The 21,336-nt window shown below is 30.5% G+C and overlaps 6 protein-coding genes across 9 annotated transcripts in view; 1 reads left to right on the forward strand and 5 right to left on the reverse strand.

The window, feature by feature from the left end:
• Positions 1 to 4,639, reverse strand: part of LOC128397347 (SCY1-like protein 2) — a 33,906-nt gene extending 29,267 nt beyond the window's left edge. For all 3 annotated transcript variants that reach the window (XR_008326920.1, XR_008326917.1, XM_053358071.1), the window contains exons 1-2: positions 3,939 to 4,639; positions 3,458 to 3,766 (exon numbers count right to left, since the gene is read on the reverse strand). Coding sequence is in view for 1 of the 3 variants with exons in the window: in XM_053358071.1 (XP_053214046.1) it covers positions 3,458 to 3,766; positions 3,939 to 4,148 (519 nt within the window). In the remaining 2 variants the exon portion in view is untranslated. The remainder of the gene's footprint in view (positions 1 to 3,457; positions 3,767 to 3,938) is intronic.
• Positions 4,640 to 4,780: 141 nt separating this feature from the next.
• LOC128397383 (dnaJ homolog subfamily C member 7-like) lies at positions 4,781 to 7,539 on the reverse strand. Its single transcript, XM_053358114.1, has 4 exons — positions 7,329 to 7,539; positions 6,552 to 7,178; positions 6,104 to 6,269; positions 4,781 to 5,848 (listed from the first exon to the last, which is right to left on the reverse strand). The coding sequence occupies exons 1-4, from the start codon at positions 7,353 to 7,355 to the stop codon at positions 5,412 to 5,414; spliced, it is 1,257 nt and encodes a 418-aa protein (XP_053214089.1). The 5' UTR covers positions 7,356 to 7,539; the 3' UTR covers positions 4,781 to 5,411.
• A 142-nt stretch (positions 7,540 to 7,681) lies between these two features.
• Positions 7,682 to 9,580, forward strand: LOC128397392 (uncharacterized). 2 transcript variants are annotated; one of them, XM_053358128.1, is made up of 6 exons: positions 7,682 to 7,993; positions 8,082 to 8,141; positions 8,199 to 8,296; positions 8,365 to 8,668; positions 8,742 to 8,956; positions 9,010 to 9,150. In XM_053358128.1, the coding sequence occupies exons 1-6, from the start codon at positions 7,906 to 7,908 to the stop codon at positions 9,013 to 9,015; spliced, it is 771 nt and encodes a 256-aa protein (XP_053214103.1). In that variant the 5' UTR covers positions 7,682 to 7,905; the 3' UTR covers positions 9,016 to 9,150. The 2 variants fall into 2 exon arrangements, with proteins under 2 accessions (XP_053214103.1, XP_053214094.1); XM_053358119.1 differs by having other exon boundaries at positions 7,684 to 7,993; positions 9,033 to 9,580.
• LOC128397411 (glutathione S-transferase 1-1-like) lies at positions 9,536 to 10,671 on the reverse strand. The gene is made up of 3 exons (XM_053358145.1): positions 10,265 to 10,671; positions 10,136 to 10,194; positions 9,536 to 10,070 (listed from the first exon to the last, which is right to left on the reverse strand). The coding sequence occupies exons 1-3, from the start codon at positions 10,403 to 10,405 to the stop codon at positions 9,608 to 9,610; spliced, it is 663 nt and encodes a 220-aa protein (XP_053214120.1). The 5' UTR covers positions 10,406 to 10,671; the 3' UTR covers positions 9,536 to 9,607.
• Positions 10,672 to 11,524: 853 nt separating this feature from the next.
• On the reverse strand, positions 11,525 to 13,093 carry LOC128393143 (soluble NSF attachment protein 29-like). The gene is made up of 2 exons (XM_053353300.1): positions 12,417 to 13,093; positions 11,525 to 12,257 (listed from the first exon to the last, which is right to left on the reverse strand). Exons 1-2 carry the CDS (start codon positions 12,940 to 12,942, stop codon positions 11,986 to 11,988), a joined length of 798 nt encoding a protein of 265 aa, XP_053209275.1. The 5' UTR covers positions 12,943 to 13,093; the 3' UTR covers positions 11,525 to 11,985.
• Positions 13,094 to 19,633: 6,540 nt separating this feature from the next.
• On the reverse strand, positions 19,634 to 20,924 carry LOC128389113 (uncharacterized). Its single transcript, XM_053348671.1, has 2 exons — positions 20,788 to 20,924; positions 19,634 to 20,551 (listed from the first exon to the last, which is right to left on the reverse strand). The coding sequence occupies exons 1-2, from the start codon at positions 20,849 to 20,851 to the stop codon at positions 20,133 to 20,135; spliced, it is 483 nt and encodes a 160-aa protein (XP_053204646.1). The 5' UTR covers positions 20,852 to 20,924; the 3' UTR covers positions 19,634 to 20,132.
• Between the last annotated feature and the right edge of the window lie 412 nt (positions 20,925 to 21,336).

Genomic DNA, 21,336 nt, shown 5'->3' on the forward strand with positions numbered 1-21,336 from the left:
TTTCATTGAAAATCATTCAAATCAATTGATTACAGATTTAAATGATCATTCTGATGAGAGTTTGAGACACAAGTAAATTAATAAGTATAATATGTACATTCATTTACTTATCACATCATATTACTAGTATTTATCATGGAAATGATGATTATACTAGTGATTAAGAAAAATTTATCAATACCATGAAGATGATGAAGAAGAAAAAAAAATCTAATTACATATGAATGCAATTAGATTGGAAATAGAGACTAATGAGAAGGGATATCAATGATTAAAGTGATCATCTTTTCTCAGTTTAATATCTTTCATGGTTGAGATGATGATGAGAATGATGATCATAAAGTTCTGATGATGATAATGATATGTAGCAAATCTTAATAGTAAAAGATAAAGATGATAAGTTTACTCAGGTAAATTTTTTATCATCTCTTGTGAAAGGTAAGTAAGTATCAATGAGATGACAGTCAGACACATTGAATCCTTAAGATCATTATATCAGGAATACAATGAAGAGAGAGAGAGAGAGAGAGAGAGAGAGAGAGATAACATTTCTTTATATACTCTTATCAGGTAACATTACCTTTTTTTCAGGGCTCAGGGAGCGAAAAATTGTCTCCCTGTCTTAGTATTTGGTAGATAATATTATCAATATTCAATCTATAGTCGATATGTATATACATATATAAATGTAATTCTAAGTAAGGCTAAGACAATAAAATTATATTCGTAAATGTATTTACCTGGGAATCAGTTTGAAAAGAGACACCAAATGATTCCAGTTGAATTAAGGTGTAAGTCTCTATGGAATCGGAATAAAGTCTAATAATTTTTTTTTTCTTCTTTTTCATCGTCATCTTTATCCTTTTTATGTATTTTTGCTCTCTTTCTCTTTTCGCCTTCTTCTTTTTATCCATGATGATGATAAAATTAGAATTATATTCTATCTTTTCTTTGGAAAAGGATGAAGGTTGAAAGGATAAAAGATGATGAAAAAAAAAGTGAATGGAAAACAAGGTAACCTCTTGATAAGAAGAAGACAATAAACGGAACAGGAAAAAGAGGCCAACTACTACTCATGGAAATAAAGTATATACATTCAATTCCCTTGCTAATAGATAGCTTGAAGTTTTAGATCTTCTACCTGTCGAACAGGTAGAATATAGTGGATGGAGTAAAAAGATAAGGTTAGTTGTATATTCGAAATCAAATTTTTATTCTCTTTTTTATTCGATTTTTTTTCTCTACTTTTCTCTGTCATTTTTTTACCTTCAGCTTTCAATAGCCTTTTATTTGACACAAGTAACAATCATCAAAGTAGAAATACAAAGAAGATGAAGATGCTGATGTTATAAGAAAATATTATTTATTAAAGGTAAGAAAAGGTAATATTAATAATATCAACTGTTGAGATAATCCTCAAGAGGATTATCCAGGTAATAAGGATTATTTTGCTTCTTGGTTAAAACTTTCACGAAAGTTTAATGTTTTTATCAATGGACATTTGGATCCAATTGATTTTCTTTAAGTTTTTTTTGTTCAATCATTTTCTTTATCTGTATTTCTGAGATCTAGCAATCAACTAATTTACTTTCAATTAGTAAATCAACTGGTTTATTGTTTTACTTTTTAATGTTCCTCCATGTAAACAATTAACCTGATAATCATTGAATTGGAAACCAGATAGAGACATGAGAGAGAGAGAGAGAGAGAGAGCTAATTGTTAAACTTCAATCCGATTAACCTGTAATTAGATTGTTGGATTAATTATCTTATCTCAATTTAATTTGATATTAGCTGATTAATTTTCACTATGATAGTTGAAGTTGATTGAGTTGCTGTTGTTTTTTCAATTTTAATATTGATTGATTTTAAAATTGCTAATCAAGATAAATGTTTAGGTTTACTTTGCAATTGATTGATTTGATTGTGACAATTAAAATAGAGATATTGAGACAAGTTGATTAGATAATGAAACCCATTGGAATTAATTTGAACAATCAAAAGTTGTTTCAAAGCTTTGATAAAATGGATTTCTAATCAACGAGATCTACAATATCATATCATCGGGGAATTATTTGAACAAGTAAATCATATTATCAATTGTGTGTTGAATAGACAATCAACTATTTGATAAATTGTTAATTGACATCAATCAAATGATTGTGATGATCAAGATGAAAATAAACAAGAGACAATTTTCAATTGTCAAGGTAAACACATTAAATGAATACAAAAACTCATCATCCATGGGAAATCATCTTAATCATCTTGTTAAATCATTAACTGAATCAGTGAACAATTATGTCAAATTAAAAGTAACTTTATATATACATGTTTATATTGTTAGGTTTCCGATTGGATTCTGTGTTTATAATATATTGATTATCCAAAGCAATTTGATGAGACTATTCAATGACCATCAATGAAATTGGGTCAATAGATTAATATTACAAATGGAAAAGTAAATCAACAGGTTTAATTGTTAAAAAGAAACAAACAACGATTGGTCAACAATCAACGAGATTATATCATCGATTGTGGTGGAAATTTTCAAGGTGGAAGTGGGTGAAGAGAGAGAGAGAGAGAGAGAGTGTGTGTGGGTTATGAGGAAGTTAATATCTTTTCATCACCATTTTTCACCATAACTGTGAACAATGAACCAAAGAGTAAAAAGAATTTTTTTCTTCATCTCTTTCACCTTCTATTTCATGATTATCATGATCAGTTGATCATCTTTTGTATCCTCTTCATGTGCTTTTTCACCAAGAAAACAATAAGAAATTCACTAGACAAGGATAAGAATGTGAAATTGAGAGGAAAAGTCGAGTTCGTTCATTGACAATAGTCCTAAATGTCTCCTCGAAAGTCTGGTCGCCATTTTGATTCCACGAAGAGAGAATAGTTTTTATCTTCTTCTTCTTATGTCATCACCATTATATTTATCATCTTCCTTTTCTTTCTCATATATTTATTCAATACTCAATTTTCTCTCTCTCTCTCTCTGAACTTTTCCTTCTCACCTTTAGGTGCAACAAAAGGGATTCTATTCTTAGAATTGAAGATGAGAAAAAGATAAGCGCTTTTTAAGCTCAGGTTTATTTGATTTTCGCAAGGATTAGGATAAGTTGAACATCAGGTAAGTATCATGGTGATGAACAGAATCTAATATGGTTTCACTTATTAAGTTTTCCTTGCATCATTTTCATGGTTCTACTTTTACCAGAACTTTTTTATCCATAAAATAATGATGATAAAATATATTTACAGTTAATATTATCATCATCATCATCTATGATTAATCATCACTGTTCTGTTAGTTGAAGATTTAGTCTAAGTTACAATTCAAGTTTTAGTTGATGCGATTTATTTTATATAATAATCATGTTAATCTTTGAATGTTTGGTGTTGATTGTTACATGCAAACGAGCAAAGAGAAGGAAAAAAAGTAAATTCTTACCTGTAAAAGTCCATATTTAACCTCGAACTCGAGAAATGAATATTGCTTGATGGGTGAATTCAAATTCTGAGGTAATCTATCCTCTAGGTATCCAAGTACATTGGCAAGACTTCCCATTACTGGTTCAGTTGCAAAGGCAAGAGTTTCGGGCGATTCCTCTACCGGGTGGTAAAGGGTCAATATTTTCGGGTGTCGATAACGATCCAATTGTTTTGCACTAAACTTGAGTATCTCTGAAATGGCCTCTTTCCGTTTCGGTTTATGAAGTTTATCAACTGATTTTTTGTTGAAGAAAAATACTGATGCTTCCTGTTGATTTATCGATGAGAATAATGTATATCAAGTTGATTGGAATGAAGAAATTGATACAATTACGAATATCAAAAGAAACAAATTGAGAAATTTTTTCATGAGAATATGAAACTTTTTTCTTTCTTTTCTTATTATTTCATTTTCCAAGTTTATTAAATTGTTACTTTACCTTTTTATCCAGTTTTCGGGTTGCATCATATATTTTCCAGGCTAATTCTGGTCCAGCACTTCCGGACTGATTTCCAATATCAAAATATTGCGAAATTGGATTAGTGTCGAAAGGATTGTAATTAGTTGGACCTCGAGGGTAATTGGCCTCGAATAGATTCGAGTTTACAGTTGAACCTTTGAATTTTGAGAACATTTTGGTTGCTGCCATTTATCCATAACACATAATCTCTAAGATAGACATTGAAAGAATGGGAAATAAAAGTTCAACAGGAGAGATGACGATGGAAAAGGAATCAGCAACAGTCTCGAATCCAACATGAAAATCATTAATTTCATCATGGAAAAAAGTTCAGGGTTCAGGGTGACACCTACATTCGCAATTTAGAATAACGAACAACAATTTAATCCAATCTAATAATCGATAAATTCATTCGAGTTGATATCCTTGATTTTTGTGGAGAAAAAAAATCAAAAATTTAATCACAATTAAACATTTACACTGATTTACAGTTATTTGTAGTTATTGATTGGAAGCCACCAAATTTTATTAATACATTGATTAATGATGACTCCTTCAGTTTGGACGATTAAAAATGATTAATCATTAAACAACACTTGTTGTTTAATTAAGTGATTGTTACATGATTTGTTTTACGATAATTAAAGATAATCAGCAATTGGATCAGCAATTAAATATGTACAATCTTTTTTTTTTGCAACACAAAATCAGTGGTTTTTTTTGACAATAATTTTACAATTACAATTGTACTCAACTATTGCTTTTTAATTAACTAATTAAGTTTGATGGGAAGGAGAAGGAGAGTTGCAACAGTTTAAATGTTATTGCAGATGAAAAGTAAAATTGTATTAAATTGTAATTATATTTGATTTTACACAAGTTAAATTGTGTCGTTTATATAATACATTAGATTGCTAAGTTGAAACAATTTACATTTTTTCAAAGTTATCAATGGTTATCAAAGTTTTTCAAGCTAATGTTAGAGTTGATGGTCACTCTTTGTCCAAATAATTAAATGATAAATTGGAATGCAAAGGAACAATTAAAGATTTGATACTTTATCACTTCTTTGCAATAAGATAATCAGAGATTAATATGTATATAAGAGGACATTTAGATTTCAATGTCCATTTATTACAATTGTATGATTTTTACTTGAGGTGAAAAGAAATGATCACTACTAAAGAGTGGGTTTTATTTGTTGGTGTTGTTGTTGTTGTTGTTGGTTACTAGGGATGTGTTGTTTTCCGTGGTGTTGATTGATTTGTGGGTTGAAGATGATAAAATGAATCAAAAACGGGAAATTTGGGATGTATAAGGAGGATCAAAAGGGTAAAGAAAGTCAAATCAAGATTATAAAAAAAAGAACCATACATTTGATCGACTTCTTCTTCGAGATATTTTTGTTTACGACGATGTTGTTGTTGTGTATTTCCTAGATCATTTCGATTCTCAAGAATAAGAGGTATTTGAATTTGCAAAGTTAAAATTGTAATTTGGATATTGGAAATTACTATTACTACCAGTAGAATAGGTATTACCGTGGTAAGTTGGTATATCGAAGAAACTTCTGAAAATATCGTTGGGTGAAACTTCTGAGTAACTTGATCCATCTTCATCGTAACCTAAATCGTACCGGGCTCGTTTCTTTGGGTCAGAAAGGATATTATATGCTTCTCCCAGTGCCTTGAACTGAGTCTCTTGATCTCTTTTTACATCTTCACTTGCATTCGAGTGACGATCTGGATGATGTATAAGTGCTCGTTTACGATAAGCTTTCTTTATATCATCTTGGCTTGCATCTCGTTTTACTCCTAAAATCTTATAATAATCCTTTCGCTTGGATTTCTTTAAGGCTAATTTTGCTTCTTCTAGAAGTTTTTTGTGTTCTACAAATTTTATATTAATTGGTATTCCATTAATTGTTGTTGTCCGTGCGTTTTTAAAATAACATATCAGGTTGTTGATAGAAGATTAAAAGAGAAAGAAAAAATAAATTAGATCACATGCTAAAATTAAAACTATTCATTCATCACAAAAAAAGGTAAACATCATGAAAGAAAGAAAATTACAAATTAACTTGGATGAATGAATAAAGTACTATTATTATTAATTAAGAAATAATCATCACAACAGTTAATTACCTTTTGTTTTATCTTTCTTGTAGACTAAATCGTATTCACGGACAGCTTCTTCATACATCTCTGAATCCAAGTACAGTTTAGCACGTTTCAGATAGGCTTTGATATAATGTTCATCGTTCTTAATGGCGTTGGTGCAATCAGCAATAGCCTCTTGAAGTTTACCTTTCTAAAAATTTTAACAATTAGAAAAATAAACAAAAAAAAAACATATAAAGAAAGAGAGAAAGAGAGGAATGTGTAAAGAGAGGGAGAGAAAGAGAGAGAAAGAGAGAAAGAAAGAGGAACAAAAAGAAAGATCGAGAAAGAAATGTAAGTAGTAACGAAGACAAGAGGAAAAACAATATGAAATCAAGTGAAGAGAGAGAGAGAGAGTAAGGGAAGAGAAAGAGAAGAGGATGGAGAGAGGAGGAGGAAAAGAGGACAAGCATGAAAGAATGAATTTTTTTACCTTCGCCCAAACAAGAGCTCTATTAAAGTATAATTTAGCATTTGTCACTGTGTTCAGTGGGTCAATTGTGAGACAGTCGGTATAAATTTTATGAGCTTCATCCAGTTTAGTTGCTTTATAGGCGATGTTACCTTCTTCCTTTTTACTCTTCAACAACTTGGCTCTTTTAAAGGCTAATTGAGCCTTTGCATGGTCTGGACACAGTCTAAGAGCTTCGGCAAAACTACTGAAAGCTTTATCGACATTATCTTGATAGTATAACATCATTCCTTTGATATAAAATATATCCGGATTCTTTGGATCTTCCTGGTAAAGCTTGGTTAGTATATCTTGACTTTCCGCATACCTTTTGAGTAAAGCTAAACACTCGGCTTTCATCAATTTTAGCCTATTACACTTATCAGCAGTTGTAAGTGCTTTATTCGCATAAAATAAAGCAGCTCGATAATCTTTTTTACCATAACTTTTATGACAATCACCATCAGCTTTAATTACTGCCTTACAATTTTCCATCTCTTTAAGGTAATCATCAGTTTTACTATTTATCTGGTCAGCAGATTGAAGAGATCTTTGAGCCATAGTAAAATCTCCTAATGAAAGATATTTTCTGGCCTCATCCAATGGACCCTAAACAGCAACAGCAATAAAAAAATGAATAAACCAAAGTAAATAGAGAGAAGAAGAAAAAAAATAAGGAAAAAAAAGAAAATAGAAAAAAATGAAATAAAAGCTTCCATCCAAGAATACTTAACAAAGAGATCTTGAAATTTTACTCACCAATATTTCAAGATCCATTTCACTCATGTTTCAATATTAATTACGCTTCTTGGAAATAATGGAAACACAACACTTTAAAGCACCGATTATAATCACTCAAGTGATATGGGGAAAAGAAAAATTAAAATTTAATTTAATTGAAATAAACCAAATCAAAGTAATGTGAGAATTTAAAAATCTCCTCAATCCCAAAGCAGAAAAACAAACGAAATTATTGTTTGTTTTGATCTTTATTCGATTCTACAACCAGATGGCACCACCGTTTTTCTTGGATTTTGATCCATTTGATCCGAATACCGAATGGACTTGGATCACTTTATGAGCGCTTAAAATTGTGACAATTAAATTGTAACAATTAACTAATTCTCTTGTGTTTCTATAAGTAATCTTTTTATCTAATCTTTATAATTAATTTCTTATTCTTTCAAATTTAAATTTAATCAGTTAACTATCGGTAAAAATTCAGAATATTTAAAGTTACATTATTGGTGTGATTCTTTTGTGTCGTTGGATTAGTGATTCCATTTCCAGATAATTTAGCTTTTTTTTCATTGGATTTAGTTTCGGTTAATTAAACATGTTGATTAATGATTTAAATGATGACTGTTTACTGTTAATATTCAGTTATATTAATGATTTCTATGATCAACTCAATATATCCCAAGGTAAGTCTTAATTATACATGTTAATTGCTATCTTACAATTTTAATCTAATGTTATGTTTTCATTTTTTTTCTTCTCTCTCCCTTCAAGTTTGTTCAAGGTGGTCAAGCCTATTGTCCATTAGATACAACAGAAAGAAATTACTATTGTGTAAGCAACAAGAGAATCTTTAAAGAATATTTGTTTTAATATTCTTTTCTACAATAGGTTGGTCTAGTTACTCTGGTCCGGATGAGGTTGAATATATTACAAGAGCTCCAAATTTTATAAGGAACAATATTACTCGGTTATTACCAAGTGTCCAGGTAAATTTTGTGTCTTATTCATTGACCAGGTTGACTTAATTTTGTCTTTCTCTCTTTCTATTCAAAAGCTTTTGGATGTTAATTTTAAACATCATCGTGATTTAACCATTGATAAACTTAATGAAATTGGACAGAACCATTTAAATATCAAGGGAATCGTTGTTCAAAAGGGTTGCATTGATTTGTTCCTGTTGTTGTGTTTTCCCAACATTGAAATGCTCGTTTGCTCTTATCTTTTACATAATAAGAATTATCCGTTTGACATTAGTAAATTGAGGCAATTATACATTCGTAATGGATCGTTAAAAGTGTTATCAAGATATGGCCGAAGTTTAAACAATTTACAAAGACTTCATTTATATCAAGGTCAACGTAAGGAATATTATATTTAAGAGAATTTTGTACGATTATTATTATTATTTTTTTCTCTTTTCTCTCATATTAGACTTTGAAGTTTATTCTGGTGAAATTATACCAAATCTTAGGATACTTGAATATGATTCAGAAAATGATAGAGAATTAGAAAACGATTTTGATGGCTTTCACTTTATGGATTTCTGTCCATCGCTGGAAAGTGCTTACCTTGCCCATCGTAGCAAGAAATGTATCATGGATTCTAAAAACTTAAACCTCAATTTACGTGATCTTGTCATTCTACAGGTAAGTGTTTTATTTGTTTGTAATTTACAATTTTAACTTTTGAAATTTAATAGTTGTAACGGGTTTCTGATGTTAGAAATTGGAAAATCCCTACGAGGAATGTTTGCCGTATTCCGACATTTTTGCGAAATTTCCGAACCTGGTGAATCTTGCGATCCGAAATTCTAATGATATCGATAACGACGATATTATTGAATTCGTGAAATTATTACCGAAAGTTAAGCTACTTGATTTCCAAGGATCTCCAAAAATAACATCTAAAGCAGCTGATCTTCTGAGCGATTACTGCAAGGAAAGTGGTCGATCCATTGAGATCAAGTTTGGAGGTAGATTAAGAAATGATGCGATTTGGATGGATTTTAATTCTTTTACAGAAAATATTGTCTTTGAACTCAATTTTATGGATCATTGTTTTAATCAACCTTTTGAAAAGATACCGATCTTAATGGTTTCTCGATTGGCCAGTTGATCTACCTGATTACAAAACAAAAATATTGTTTTTAACGAGAAATTTCGTATTTAATTGTGTTTAATCATTAATAATTACACACAATGTATAAACAATTGCAGAGAACTCACTCAATTTAAACTAGTTTTTTTATTAAATTTCTACGTTCTCTTAAATCGTTTCACCAATGACAAGAATAGCATTCATTTGGAAGCCGAAAGTTTATCAGTCCATCGTTTTTTCAACATTTCATTTGGTTTGACAATAATTTCCGACCAAACCTCAGGCAAATCATTTTCCAATCGATTGAACCACTTGTTGACATTTTCAAACGGTTTTGTATCTAAATTGGTCGCGTTGATTGAAGCAAAAGTGATCGCTAATCCAATATCAGCCAATGTTAAATTGTCTCCATTAATGTATTTAGATTGACTCAAAAGACCGTCAAGAGTTTTAACTTTGTCCAGAATTTCATTAGCCGCTTTTTCATCGGGTTTATCAACATTACCAAACAGAAAAGGTCCATTGTAAGATTGTAATGATTTAAGGAAACTAGCGACATCCCAATATAACCAACGATTGATTGCTGCTCGTTTTTTGGCATCATTTGGATACAATTGATTGTCAGGTGAATATTTTTCAATCAAATAAACAGCAATGGCTCGATTAGAACGAAAAAGATGATACGAATTTAACTAATTGAACTGTTCAGAAATCGAATCGAAAAATACCTTTCAAATACAGCGAAACCATCGTCATTGATTGTTGGTATTGTGTGAAATGGATTTAACTGTTAAGAGGAATGAAAAGAGAAAACAAACTGACAATTAACTGATTAATTGTGAGTAAATTGTAATTACCTTGAGATAATCGGCTTGAAGATGTTCCTTGTTCCTCATATCAAGTGTTTTCTGTTCATAGGGAATCTTTAAATGCTTCAGAACAGCAAAAACAATTCGACAATGAGGTGAACCAGTGTTTCCATAGACTTCGAGAACCATTTTACTTCAAGTTATTTACTAATCAACAATTAATGATCACAATTAAAATAGAATATCAAATATACTTGTTGAACTACTCGTTGAATCAATTGATTGTCACATTCATTTTCATAGACTATTTATATTGTAACTGTTTTGGTTTCGCTAATGGCAAAGGTTTAACGAGATTAATTATATTCTTACCTTGATTAAAGATGATTAATTAATTTGCTTATCATTTTGGTAATTCCTTAATAGGTATTTAAATCTTCAACTTACAATTAAAAAGATCAATCTTATCAATAATTACACACAATGTTTAAAAACTTTTTTCACTAATCATGGTGATTAAGATAAACAGGTAAGACTATTAAAAAAATTAGTTTGAAAACTACAATTTAATCTAATTGTTGTTCTAATTGTGATTATATTTTAATTAATGGTGAAAGTCAAGGGCGATTTTCTTAAACAATCAATCATAATTAATCTTTATTAGCCTCAATCAAATAATCTAATAGCTCAATTAATGGACCTGAAAAGATTCATAGTTAATCATTAGTTAATTGTGATTAAAATGGTAACGTCAAAAATACCTACAATTAGAATGATTCAACTATTGTAAATTCAGTGACGATTAATTAATTGATTATAATTATAATCTCTCTGAATGATGATCTGATTTAACTCCAATTAGATCAATCTAATCAATTAACTAAAAAGTTGTTGATTGTTGTTTTTACAACATAAATTGATCGTGATTTATTTGATTGTTTAGTAATTGATCGGATAATTTTAGTAATACAATCCAATTGTAATAATAATTAAGAATCATTAATGGAAATGATTAATAAAATTGTTTTTGTTTTGTTAAATTGAATTAAAATTCAATGACAATCTAGAATTAAATTTTCACGATAAATCATAATTAGCTTGAAGCGATTTGAATTGGATGAAGATAATTGTAAATTGAAAATTATCTAGTTAATTGTTAACATTAAATGACATTGATTCTTTGATCATGATGATTATCATTGAGAAGCAATTAATCAATGTTAATATGATAAATAACGGAAAGATAATTGTTATTGATTGTGATACAATAAAAATGCTTTGAGAGAAATAAATTGTTGCGAAACTGGATTAAAATAATAATCACAATATTATTGTCATGAAATTGAAACAAACAATTTGATTGTGTACAGTTTGGTAACTACAATTGATTGTAAATATAGTTAAGCATCAGTGTTACAATAATTTTGGCTCATTAAATTGTAAAAATGTCTTTGCGTTTTGTTTGATGGTTAATCCATCAGTCGGATTAGCTGATCATCGAGTTTACTGATAATCAATCAACCAATCAACAGGAAATTAAATCATGTGTACATCAAATGAAATAATCTTACAATCAATTCACTTTGCTTTGTTCTGTTTTCATTGTTAAATTGATGTATTGAAAATGGAACGAGTTTGAAGGAAAAAAAAACATTTTCACTAAATTGTGATTCTTTTTTTGATGGTGATGGAAATGAATTCAACTGAATTTTTCTGGTTCAAGAAGAAAAATCTTCTCGGTGAAACAGGCACAAGTCACTTGAGAACGATTATTTCTTCAATTGTATATTAATTTGTCTATTTTGATATTGTAAAGTGTCTTCTGCTCGTTCGGCTTTCATCATAATCCTAGGGAGCATTTCATTATGTTCATCAATCTCTTGTGATAATCCGGCTGCTAGGTTTTTCAATCGGCTTAATCCAAGGCCCATTTCATCAAGATTACGATCTAATTGTTGCTCTACCATTTGTGATCTATCTCCAGGAGCTTTAACCCTTGTTGGACTTGTAGGTCCATCATTGTCATCATCAAATCGAAAACCTATTGAAAAATTGAAAACCAAAGGAAACATGATACATATATTTGAGAAGAAAAGAAAAATCATTAGAAATTCAATAGTTAATCAGATTAATTATGTTCAACGTTTGCTAAACAATAATCAGTCAATCAAAATGATTGAACAGTTTAGATAATTTTCACCTGATGTATCAAGTCCACGATTGGCAAGTGCTGGATGATTTTGAGCACTACTTTGAGAGGCCTCTCTTTGGATATTTTCAAGGTTAGAGGCTAAGATTGATTTAGAGCGATTATCAATTGGGGTAATGGGTGTAGGCTTATTGGCTTGATCACTGTTCTTAGAAAACATTGATTTGAATCCACCAAATATACTTTTCATGGCATTTAAATGTTTCTGACTTTGTCTCATCATGTTGTTAATTGTGTCCAAATTTCTTTCCGTATTCTCTAATTGTTCCCTTTGATGGACTAAGGCTTGAGCCGTTTCAATACCAGTACTTTCAGCTTCATACAAGGCTCCCAATGACCTTTTAGATGATTCTAAAGTTCTGTCTTCAATTTTTTTCCTCTCTTCCAATAGCTGTTGTCTCCTTTCAAGCCAAGCTTTATTGGAATTAGATTCATCCGAGCCCAATAGATAACCGGAAGATCCTTGCTGAGGATGATTAAGAAAAGTGTAATCATCAACTTCATCAACCTTGTACATGGTTATTTATATCTCACACCAGGTTAACTAAAAGATAATCACCAAAATTGAGATAAACGAACAGAAATATCACAAGTTAGAAGAAAAAAAAAACGAAGAGCTCAATGTAATTTAAACACCAAAAGGAAAACAAGAAAATAAAAAACAGTTATTAAAGGGTGTACGTTTTAAAACACTTAGAGTTCTGAATCAACACTAAATCTTATTGGATTTTCATTAATTTATCAACAACAAATGAAGGAAATTAGAGATAAAAATTAACATCAACACCATCTCTTAGAGATTCAATTAAACAAAAAACAAAAATCAAAATTTAATTTCATAACAAGTCACAAAAATGTCCACCATTTTGATCAATACAAATTTCCAAGCGGCGATTAAAATTATTAATAACATTGATCTACTAGAAGTTATTTGTGTTTATTTTCGCAATTTCATTTTTTATGCTGGCTTTGAGCTCGTTCTTAGTTTTGGGTCTACTCTTTTTGACCAAACTATCTAAATGACCCCACAAATAAAAATCGAGAGGATTAAGATCTGGTGAACTTGCAGGCCACTCGATATCTGCCCGACGACTAATAAGCCTATTATTAAAATAAACCTTCAACAACTCAAGTGATTGGTTTGTACAGTGAGGTGGAGCTCCGTCTTGTTGAAACCAAAAGTTATCAGGTCCACCATATTGTTGCAAGGCCGGGATAAATTCGAGATCAATCATCTTCTGGTACTCAAATTGATCAATGTTATTTTCAAAGAAAAATGGGCCAATAATACCGATTGATGATAAAGCACACCAAGTATGGACACTCACTGGATGCGCTACTCTCTCGTTAAAAAAGGTTGGCCTTTCTTTCCTCCACCGCCTATTATTTTGATGGTTCTCTCTACCGGAAAGACAAAACATCTTCTCGTCTGAGAACCAGATTTTTCGGGAATCGATGTTGGAAGCAAGGAAATAGGTACAAAAATCTAATCTCCTATTTTTGTGAGCTGCTGTCAATTTTTGTACCTCAACGGGTTTATAAGCTTTGTACCCATTTTTTTTAAAACTTTCATCACGTATCATTTGATACGTCCAATATCAAAGCGATTTGCCGTATTGAAAGCTCATCGTCTTCTTCAATCATTGAAATTATTTCCCGCTCACAAATTGACTCCCCATGGACGCGTTTAGCAGGCTCAATCGATCCCGTTTCGTCAAATTTTTTTAAAATATTAGTCACAAAACTTGAATGGACCCGTAAATTAAATTTTCGGTTGATTTCTTCAACAACATGATTCAAAAGCTCCGATTTTACACTAATGAGAAGCTCGTGTCGATAATACTCTTGCCGAGCGAATTTTCTGACCTCAATTGGATACATTATACAAAAGTGAACTGAAATAATAACAAAAAAAGCAAAATGACCACAATTGACCGCAAAATGACCACAGAATGAATAAAGGTGACAAAAGGTAAGACTAATTTGAGAGGTAAACAAAGGTAATCACCTGTTGATTGTTTTTCCTTAATTTAATTGAATCTCTAAGAGATGGTGTTGATGTTAATTTTATCTCTAATTTCCTTCATTTGTTGTTGATAATTTAATGAAAATCCAATAAGATTTAGTGTTGATTCAGAACTCTAAGTGTTTTAAAACGTACACCCTTTATAGTGAAGAAAACAGGTAAACAAAAATGCGTTTCAACCAAATGATGAAATAATGTTGACAAGTAAACAAACACTAGATAATCAACAATTTAGTCAAAGAGCAAACCAGTGATCAGTGAGGTAAACGTAGAGCCTGCGATTAAATAGAAAAGGCCTGAAATTAGAATTAACCAATTTAGAATGAAGTAACAATCAAGTAACAGATGAACAGTTGAAGCGAAAAAGATAAACTCACAGAATTTTATTATTAGTGATCGAATGTCGTATCACTGAGCAACAAAGACGTGGCTTTGTTGCTGGGTAATTCAAAAATTACCCCCCAGGCTTTTCAGCCTTGTGTTACAACATAATCCAATTACAATTTAGTATATTATTTTGAATTTCCAGAATTTTTTTGACAATCATTATTAAATATTTCATTTTTGTTCGGCGATTTATTCCATCTTCATCTTTTAGTTCCCATGACCAGGTGATTTCTCTTTCCAAAATAGCTTCTGAATGATCTTTGTGTTCAAGGCAGTGTTGTAACCAATTATTATTTTTCCACAGCAATTAACATAACTGATTTTAGTTAATTTCCGAAACCAGGTTACTCGTTTATATGGTGAATAATAATAAATATTTTTGTTCATATTTGGATTCACAATTAAATCAGGATTGCTTTTATCTTCATCTCTCATCGCTTTGATTATCTCATTTGCTTTTGTATTAATCAATCTATTCATCTCCAATCTCGAAGTCCATTTGATATCCACCACCATCCCTGCCTCTTCAATATGACCAAAACTCCACGATTTGATGCAGAATACCAATGATGAATGATGATCAGCAAAGATCAAACCAGCTAAATCCCATGATGCTGGAGATGAAAATCTGAATAATGTTGACCAAAGACTCTTATCAATCGGTATATGTGTTAGCAAATTTTTCCGAGCTAATTTGATGATAACACTGAAGGCTTTTAATTTTAAGATTGATGGTGAATTTTGTATACCAATATTAATGGTTATTATTTGTTGTCCTAATTCAAGTTTCATTTTACCCTCTCTTATATCAATTGTTACTATTGGAAATTCACATGAACAATTCAATTTAGAGTGAGTTATTATATATTCATTGTATCCAATTGGCGCTCGATCTATCAATTTAATGTTATTATTTCAAACTGCCTTTTCCATATTTCACTTCCATTCCATTCGATATCCCAATTCATGAGCCATTTGATCTGAGTCGAAATAATAGAAATCGTGTCGAAAGCCATTATCATCGACCATTTATTCGCCTTTCTAAGTCCAAACAGAAAGGCGAAGTTTCTATGAACTTGCTGTTGAATTTTTATCGCATTTTCAAACCATGAATTTGAATATAGCCATTCAAATCCTACATTCAGCAGGGTTGTAATAATAATATTATTAATAAGCATTTTGATATATCTTGTGTCAAGATATTTCAACAACGGAATCGATTGACCAAAGCGTCCAATTACTTTAACTGACAGCTCTTGTAGATTCTGAATTAAGCGGCTCATCTTAAACTTTGATTGAACATTGAAACCCAATATTTTCAGCTCCAGATCACCTTTCATATTGTAAATACGAGTTTTGAATTGTTAATTGTCAAATTTATTGTTGCGAATTCAGCTTCGACGACCTTCATTTTTTCCGCGATTTCATCGGCATTTTCCACTAAAACGTACATATCATCGGCGAACCCTAGAATTTGGATGTTTTTTCTTCTTAGTCGTCTTATTATTTCATCAGCCGCAATGATAAATAATAAGGGGCCACTAGAATTTCCTTGTGGTGTTGCTCCTTGTTCTAAGCGCCAATAGATTTTTTCCTCCAATTCCATCTTAACCATCGTTTAGCTGAGATAGTTTTTAATAATGAAGCCAATTGTTGATCCACTTTATCAATGCGATTTAATGCATTCGTTAAATCCACCATATCGAAAGCTTTCGACATGTCTAACGAAATTATTATTTTGTTTTTAAAATTTCTTTTAAATTGTAGGTCAAATAATAATTTTTGTCTTGAGATATTTAGTATAAGCATATTGTGATTCATCTTCGATAAGTTGACAAAGTAGAACTTGCAACCTATCAGCCAATATTTTATCAATAAGCTTGAGTAAATAATTGGGAGCTTTGACAATTCTAATAGTAACATTGTCTGTTTTCGGGACCAAACCAACACCGAATACTCTTACTGGTTCAGGTATATAACCCCATTTAAATATCTCATCAATCACTCTTATTATTTTACTCGAGTTTTTCTCCATAAAGATCTTCCAAGTTGAAGCATTAAAATCATCAGCATCGAGTGAGCTACCTGATACCCGATTCAATAATAAACGTGATCTTTCCAACGGTCGCAATCCATCAAATCTTTTAACGAGAACATTGTCTTTAAATCTTGGTCGTTGACTGGTAAAAGACGAAAGATGTTGATTTATCGAATTATCAAAATTTTCAGGTATATTATTTGATGAAAACATTAAAGTTTTTCTGTTTAGAATATGATAGTTTAGATTTTTCAGCAATTCTTTGAGTCCATGGTGAAAGGTAGTTTATTATTTTCTTTACTATTTTTCTTTCTCCTAAGCATTGATCTATTGGCATTCATATGAATGGATTTTTTGGATTTGGATATCCATTGACCATGTTCATTGGGGAAGTTGATGATCCGTCGACAGTTACTGATTAGTGTGTGTTGAGCATCAATGGGGCGATTGTCCATTGGTCGAATTTTTAATTTCCATGAATTTATTTTTATTATTCTCGGAGGTTGATGTTCAATCTTTTCAACATCTAGTTTACACTGTAACATATTGTGGTCTTTATTATTGACAATTATGATTTCTTTAGCCAATACTCTTGCATCTTTGAACAGTATCACATCGATCCAAGACATAACATTATTCCTGTTGTAGGTTGGCAATGATGTTGCATCAAACACTGATTTCATATTATTGTTTATAATAAAAGACTCGACTTCAATCCTTGTTACTTTTGCTCTTGGGGACCAATTTTTGTGTTCATAATTCACATCACCAGTAAATAATAATGGTAACTTGTCAACAAACTGATTAAATTGAATCCATTGTAGATATTTAGAATTTGGTATGTAGGTTCCAATCACCTTGAATTTCATATTATTTTTACACATAATTATCATGATGGTATCATCTATTTCCTTGTTAATTTTTTCTAAAGTAAAGTCTTCAGAACAACTTATAACTGTACGATTATTAATAATAACATTTCTTTGATGAATATTATCACTTAGAAATCTTTTGTTTGGCTCATTTATAACTGAGATCATAGAATTAGAGTTGATTGTTTTTTCAATAATTAATTTGGTTAATTCAAAAGATTTGTTAACATTTAGTTGATTCAAATTAATTAGCAGCATTGTTTTGTTTATGTTTTAATAGTGATCAGCGCCATCTATTTTTGTTATTTTAAACGAACTTTGTTTTGCGCTTTTTTTTAAGTTATTTAAAAAGCTATTTCTTTTGATTAGTTTGTTAATTTGTTAATTGTTTCTTTCGATTGTTGTATTGTTAATATTGATAAAAAAAATGGTTTCAATAATAAAAAAGGATCAAGTTGTTGGAAGTGATCATTTGGATTTATTATTGTGCGGAATTTGTAAAAATTTAGCCGTTAAACCACAGGTTCACGACGGTGGTTACAATCAGAATTTTTGTCAGCGATTTTTGTAGTACCTGTTTACCTGTGAGAATCAATAGTCCATTTCATAAAAGAGTTAATCGCCGAGGTATTAAAGAGACAAATTGTCCATTCTATCCTAATTGTACTGTGGACTTCAATCATCCTTATTTCAGAAAACTGTCTGGTTTCGAGAGAATGGAATTTAATAAAGTTATTATTATTTGTCAACATTGTGCAGGAGATTCTCAATCGACAATTATCTTGATCATATTGTCCGTTGTCTACGTGGTGAATCCTCTGGAAATGCTCCCAACAATAATAACAGTGGTTCTGGTGCTGTCTCAACTCAACCTTGGGTTTCTCAATCTCTACAGAGACTAAAATTACAAGTTACATCTGTCAATCAATTGAGAGTACCTGTTGTTGGTCAATCTGACAATAATAATATTGTTATTAACTTCCGTCTATTAATGGATTTCATTCAATCGAGCTTCCTGAAAATATTGGCAGCGTTGACGCTCTTAAAAAAATAGCTGATGACTTTAATTTGGATCATACTAAAATTGATTTGCTTTTCGTCAGTCATATGTCCATTCATCAATTCGAAAAATTAATTGATTTTATTCAGGATTGTCCCAGAAATGGGGATTTAAATCTTGTTACAAGGAATGAGCAGTTTTCCGATCCTAGGAATGATCTCCGATTGTCACTTCTTGGAGCTCATCCCAATCGTGGTTATTTCCAAGCTAATCAATAAGGAAACATTTATTATTTTGTTATTCTATTTAATTAGAATTTCTTTGAGAGTTTATTATTATTGATTACAATTATCTTGATCTCATTATTATTATTAGAGACAATTTGAAAATATTGAAAGTTAAATTTGAAAAATTAGAGAGATTGAAATTTGAAAAGAAATTGAATTTTAAAAGAATCGGAATTGAAATTGGTGAAAGAAATTGAATTTGAGAAAATTGAAATAAGAAAAAGAAAAAGAAAACAGATTTCAGCTAATCACTGTTATTAATTTTGTTCTCATTGTATTCAGAGATTCATTAATATTATTTGTATTAAAGCAAATAATAACAATATTAAAGCATTTACTGCATCAATATTGGTAATCATAAGATTTACCTTTCAATTTCCATTTTTTTCTTAAGGACAATCAATAGTTCCAGGGGTGTGACCTTCTTCACCACATGAGGCACATTTTGAAGTTTCTGTTTTCAGAATTTCTCAGTGTGATTCTCAGCACAATACTTCAAACATCTTGTGAATTACGATTTTTCCAATGTTCCAAGCTGTGACACCGACTACAGTATAAGATGTCAAATGATCAACTGTTTTATTATTCTGACGCCAATGGTGATGATTCCATTTTCATCCTGAAGTTTTGATCTCACGGCTGGTGTAATTGATAATAATATATCTCGTTTTATGTTGTCTCTTTGTTTATTTTGAACCAAATTAGTGTTTCTCTCATTCATGAAGTTGTTGAATTTGAAAATTTTCAATAATAAAACTTCAGGAGATTCAAACATAAATTTCGTACCAACAAGGCGAATACGAGGGACTTTCGGTTGAAATCTTTTGACTTCTAGGCCTTCTATTAGATGTTCAACTCTCATGGTGATTTCAAGAAGCTTTTCCGCTGATGACGATTTGATTTTAACATTTCCTTCATTTTTGAAAAAGGAGATTTCTTTATATGCCGGAATGATATTATTATCCAAAGCTTCACAAATTTTTTCAAATAGCTGGGTTGAGTTTAATTCTTTATGAGAAATTAGAGCCAAAGGTGAAGCTTTTATCGGTGACCATTTGATCCAGTTTTTGGTATTTCTTTGAATAATCTTCTTCTTTTCATTTCTTGAAGAGCATCTTGAACTTTTCTTTTTCATGGTTGAATAATATTTGGCCCGCTTCTGATGAAGTCGATGGTATTATTATTGATTCAATTTCTTCATCCTCTTGGTCATCATTGATTTCATCATCCGAATTCGTCTTCTCCAAAGCTTTATCAATTTGTACTGTTGGTTGAGGTTCAGTATATTCTTCAGGATCAAAATTGTTCATTAATTCACTTAATGTTTGTAGATGTTTGGCTTTTCTAACTGTAATATTATTTTTCTTTTTAAAGTTTGGGTCCTCAGTCAATAGACGATAGACTCTTTGAATTTCCATGGCTTCTTCTTTAGTTGTATTATTTAAATATTTGCTCAGTTCACTTGAGTCAATATTCAATAATAAATTCACACAGTTTTCCATTACTGTAATTTTCACTAATAATAATAAGGAAAGAAACAAATAAAAAAAAAATTGAATGTAAGAAATACGTTATGTTCTAATTCTTGATTGTAAATGATTTATTTAAATTTCATTTCAACAGTTTTATACTGTTCATTTTATTTAAAATCTCTATGGAGATTTCCGTTAATTTCATGTATCCGTTGCGGATAACATCAAAGAAGACCATTTTAACGGTTATCTTCTGATTATTTGAGTCTATCTCACTTACCCATTTTTATTATTCCTTGATAATTCATGTATTCCAATTCTTTCGTACTCAAATCATATACCATACTGATCACCAGAAACTCAGCTATCTTTTAACACCAGAATCAAAATTATTAATCACAAATAAACACCAAAATTAATTAATTTCGAACCATAAACATAAAATCATCAATTTGGGTCAATCGAAAGGGACCGTTGAGAAAAAACAATTCATATTATCCTTTTAAAAGTGATGTTCGATTGATCGTCATATCGATCAACGAAATATCGATTATATATCGATTTAAAAGAAAAGTTGAAAAATCGAAGGTACAAATTGTTATTTTATGTGATCGGAAATTGCGAATTTAAAATAAAAACAAACGAAACAGTCTCTTCAAAACAGAGAAAGGTTTTTTTTCCAACTCAATGTCAGTATGAACAAGGTTTAAAGTGAAAAAGAAACCAAAAAGAAAGAAAACGAAATGAGAAATATCGATTTATTCAGTACGAGTTTCCGTCAGTTCAAAATATCAACATTAAAATGCTTTCTTTTGTCAACTCAAGATTA

Source organism: Panonychus citri, unplaced genomic scaffold (assembly GCF_014898815.1).
Source record: "Panonychus citri isolate SS breed McGregor unplaced genomic scaffold, ASM1489881v1 Contig00001, whole genome shotgun sequence".
NCBI classification, from domain to species: Eukaryota; Metazoa; Arthropoda; class Arachnida; order Trombidiformes; family Tetranychidae; genus Panonychus; species Panonychus citri.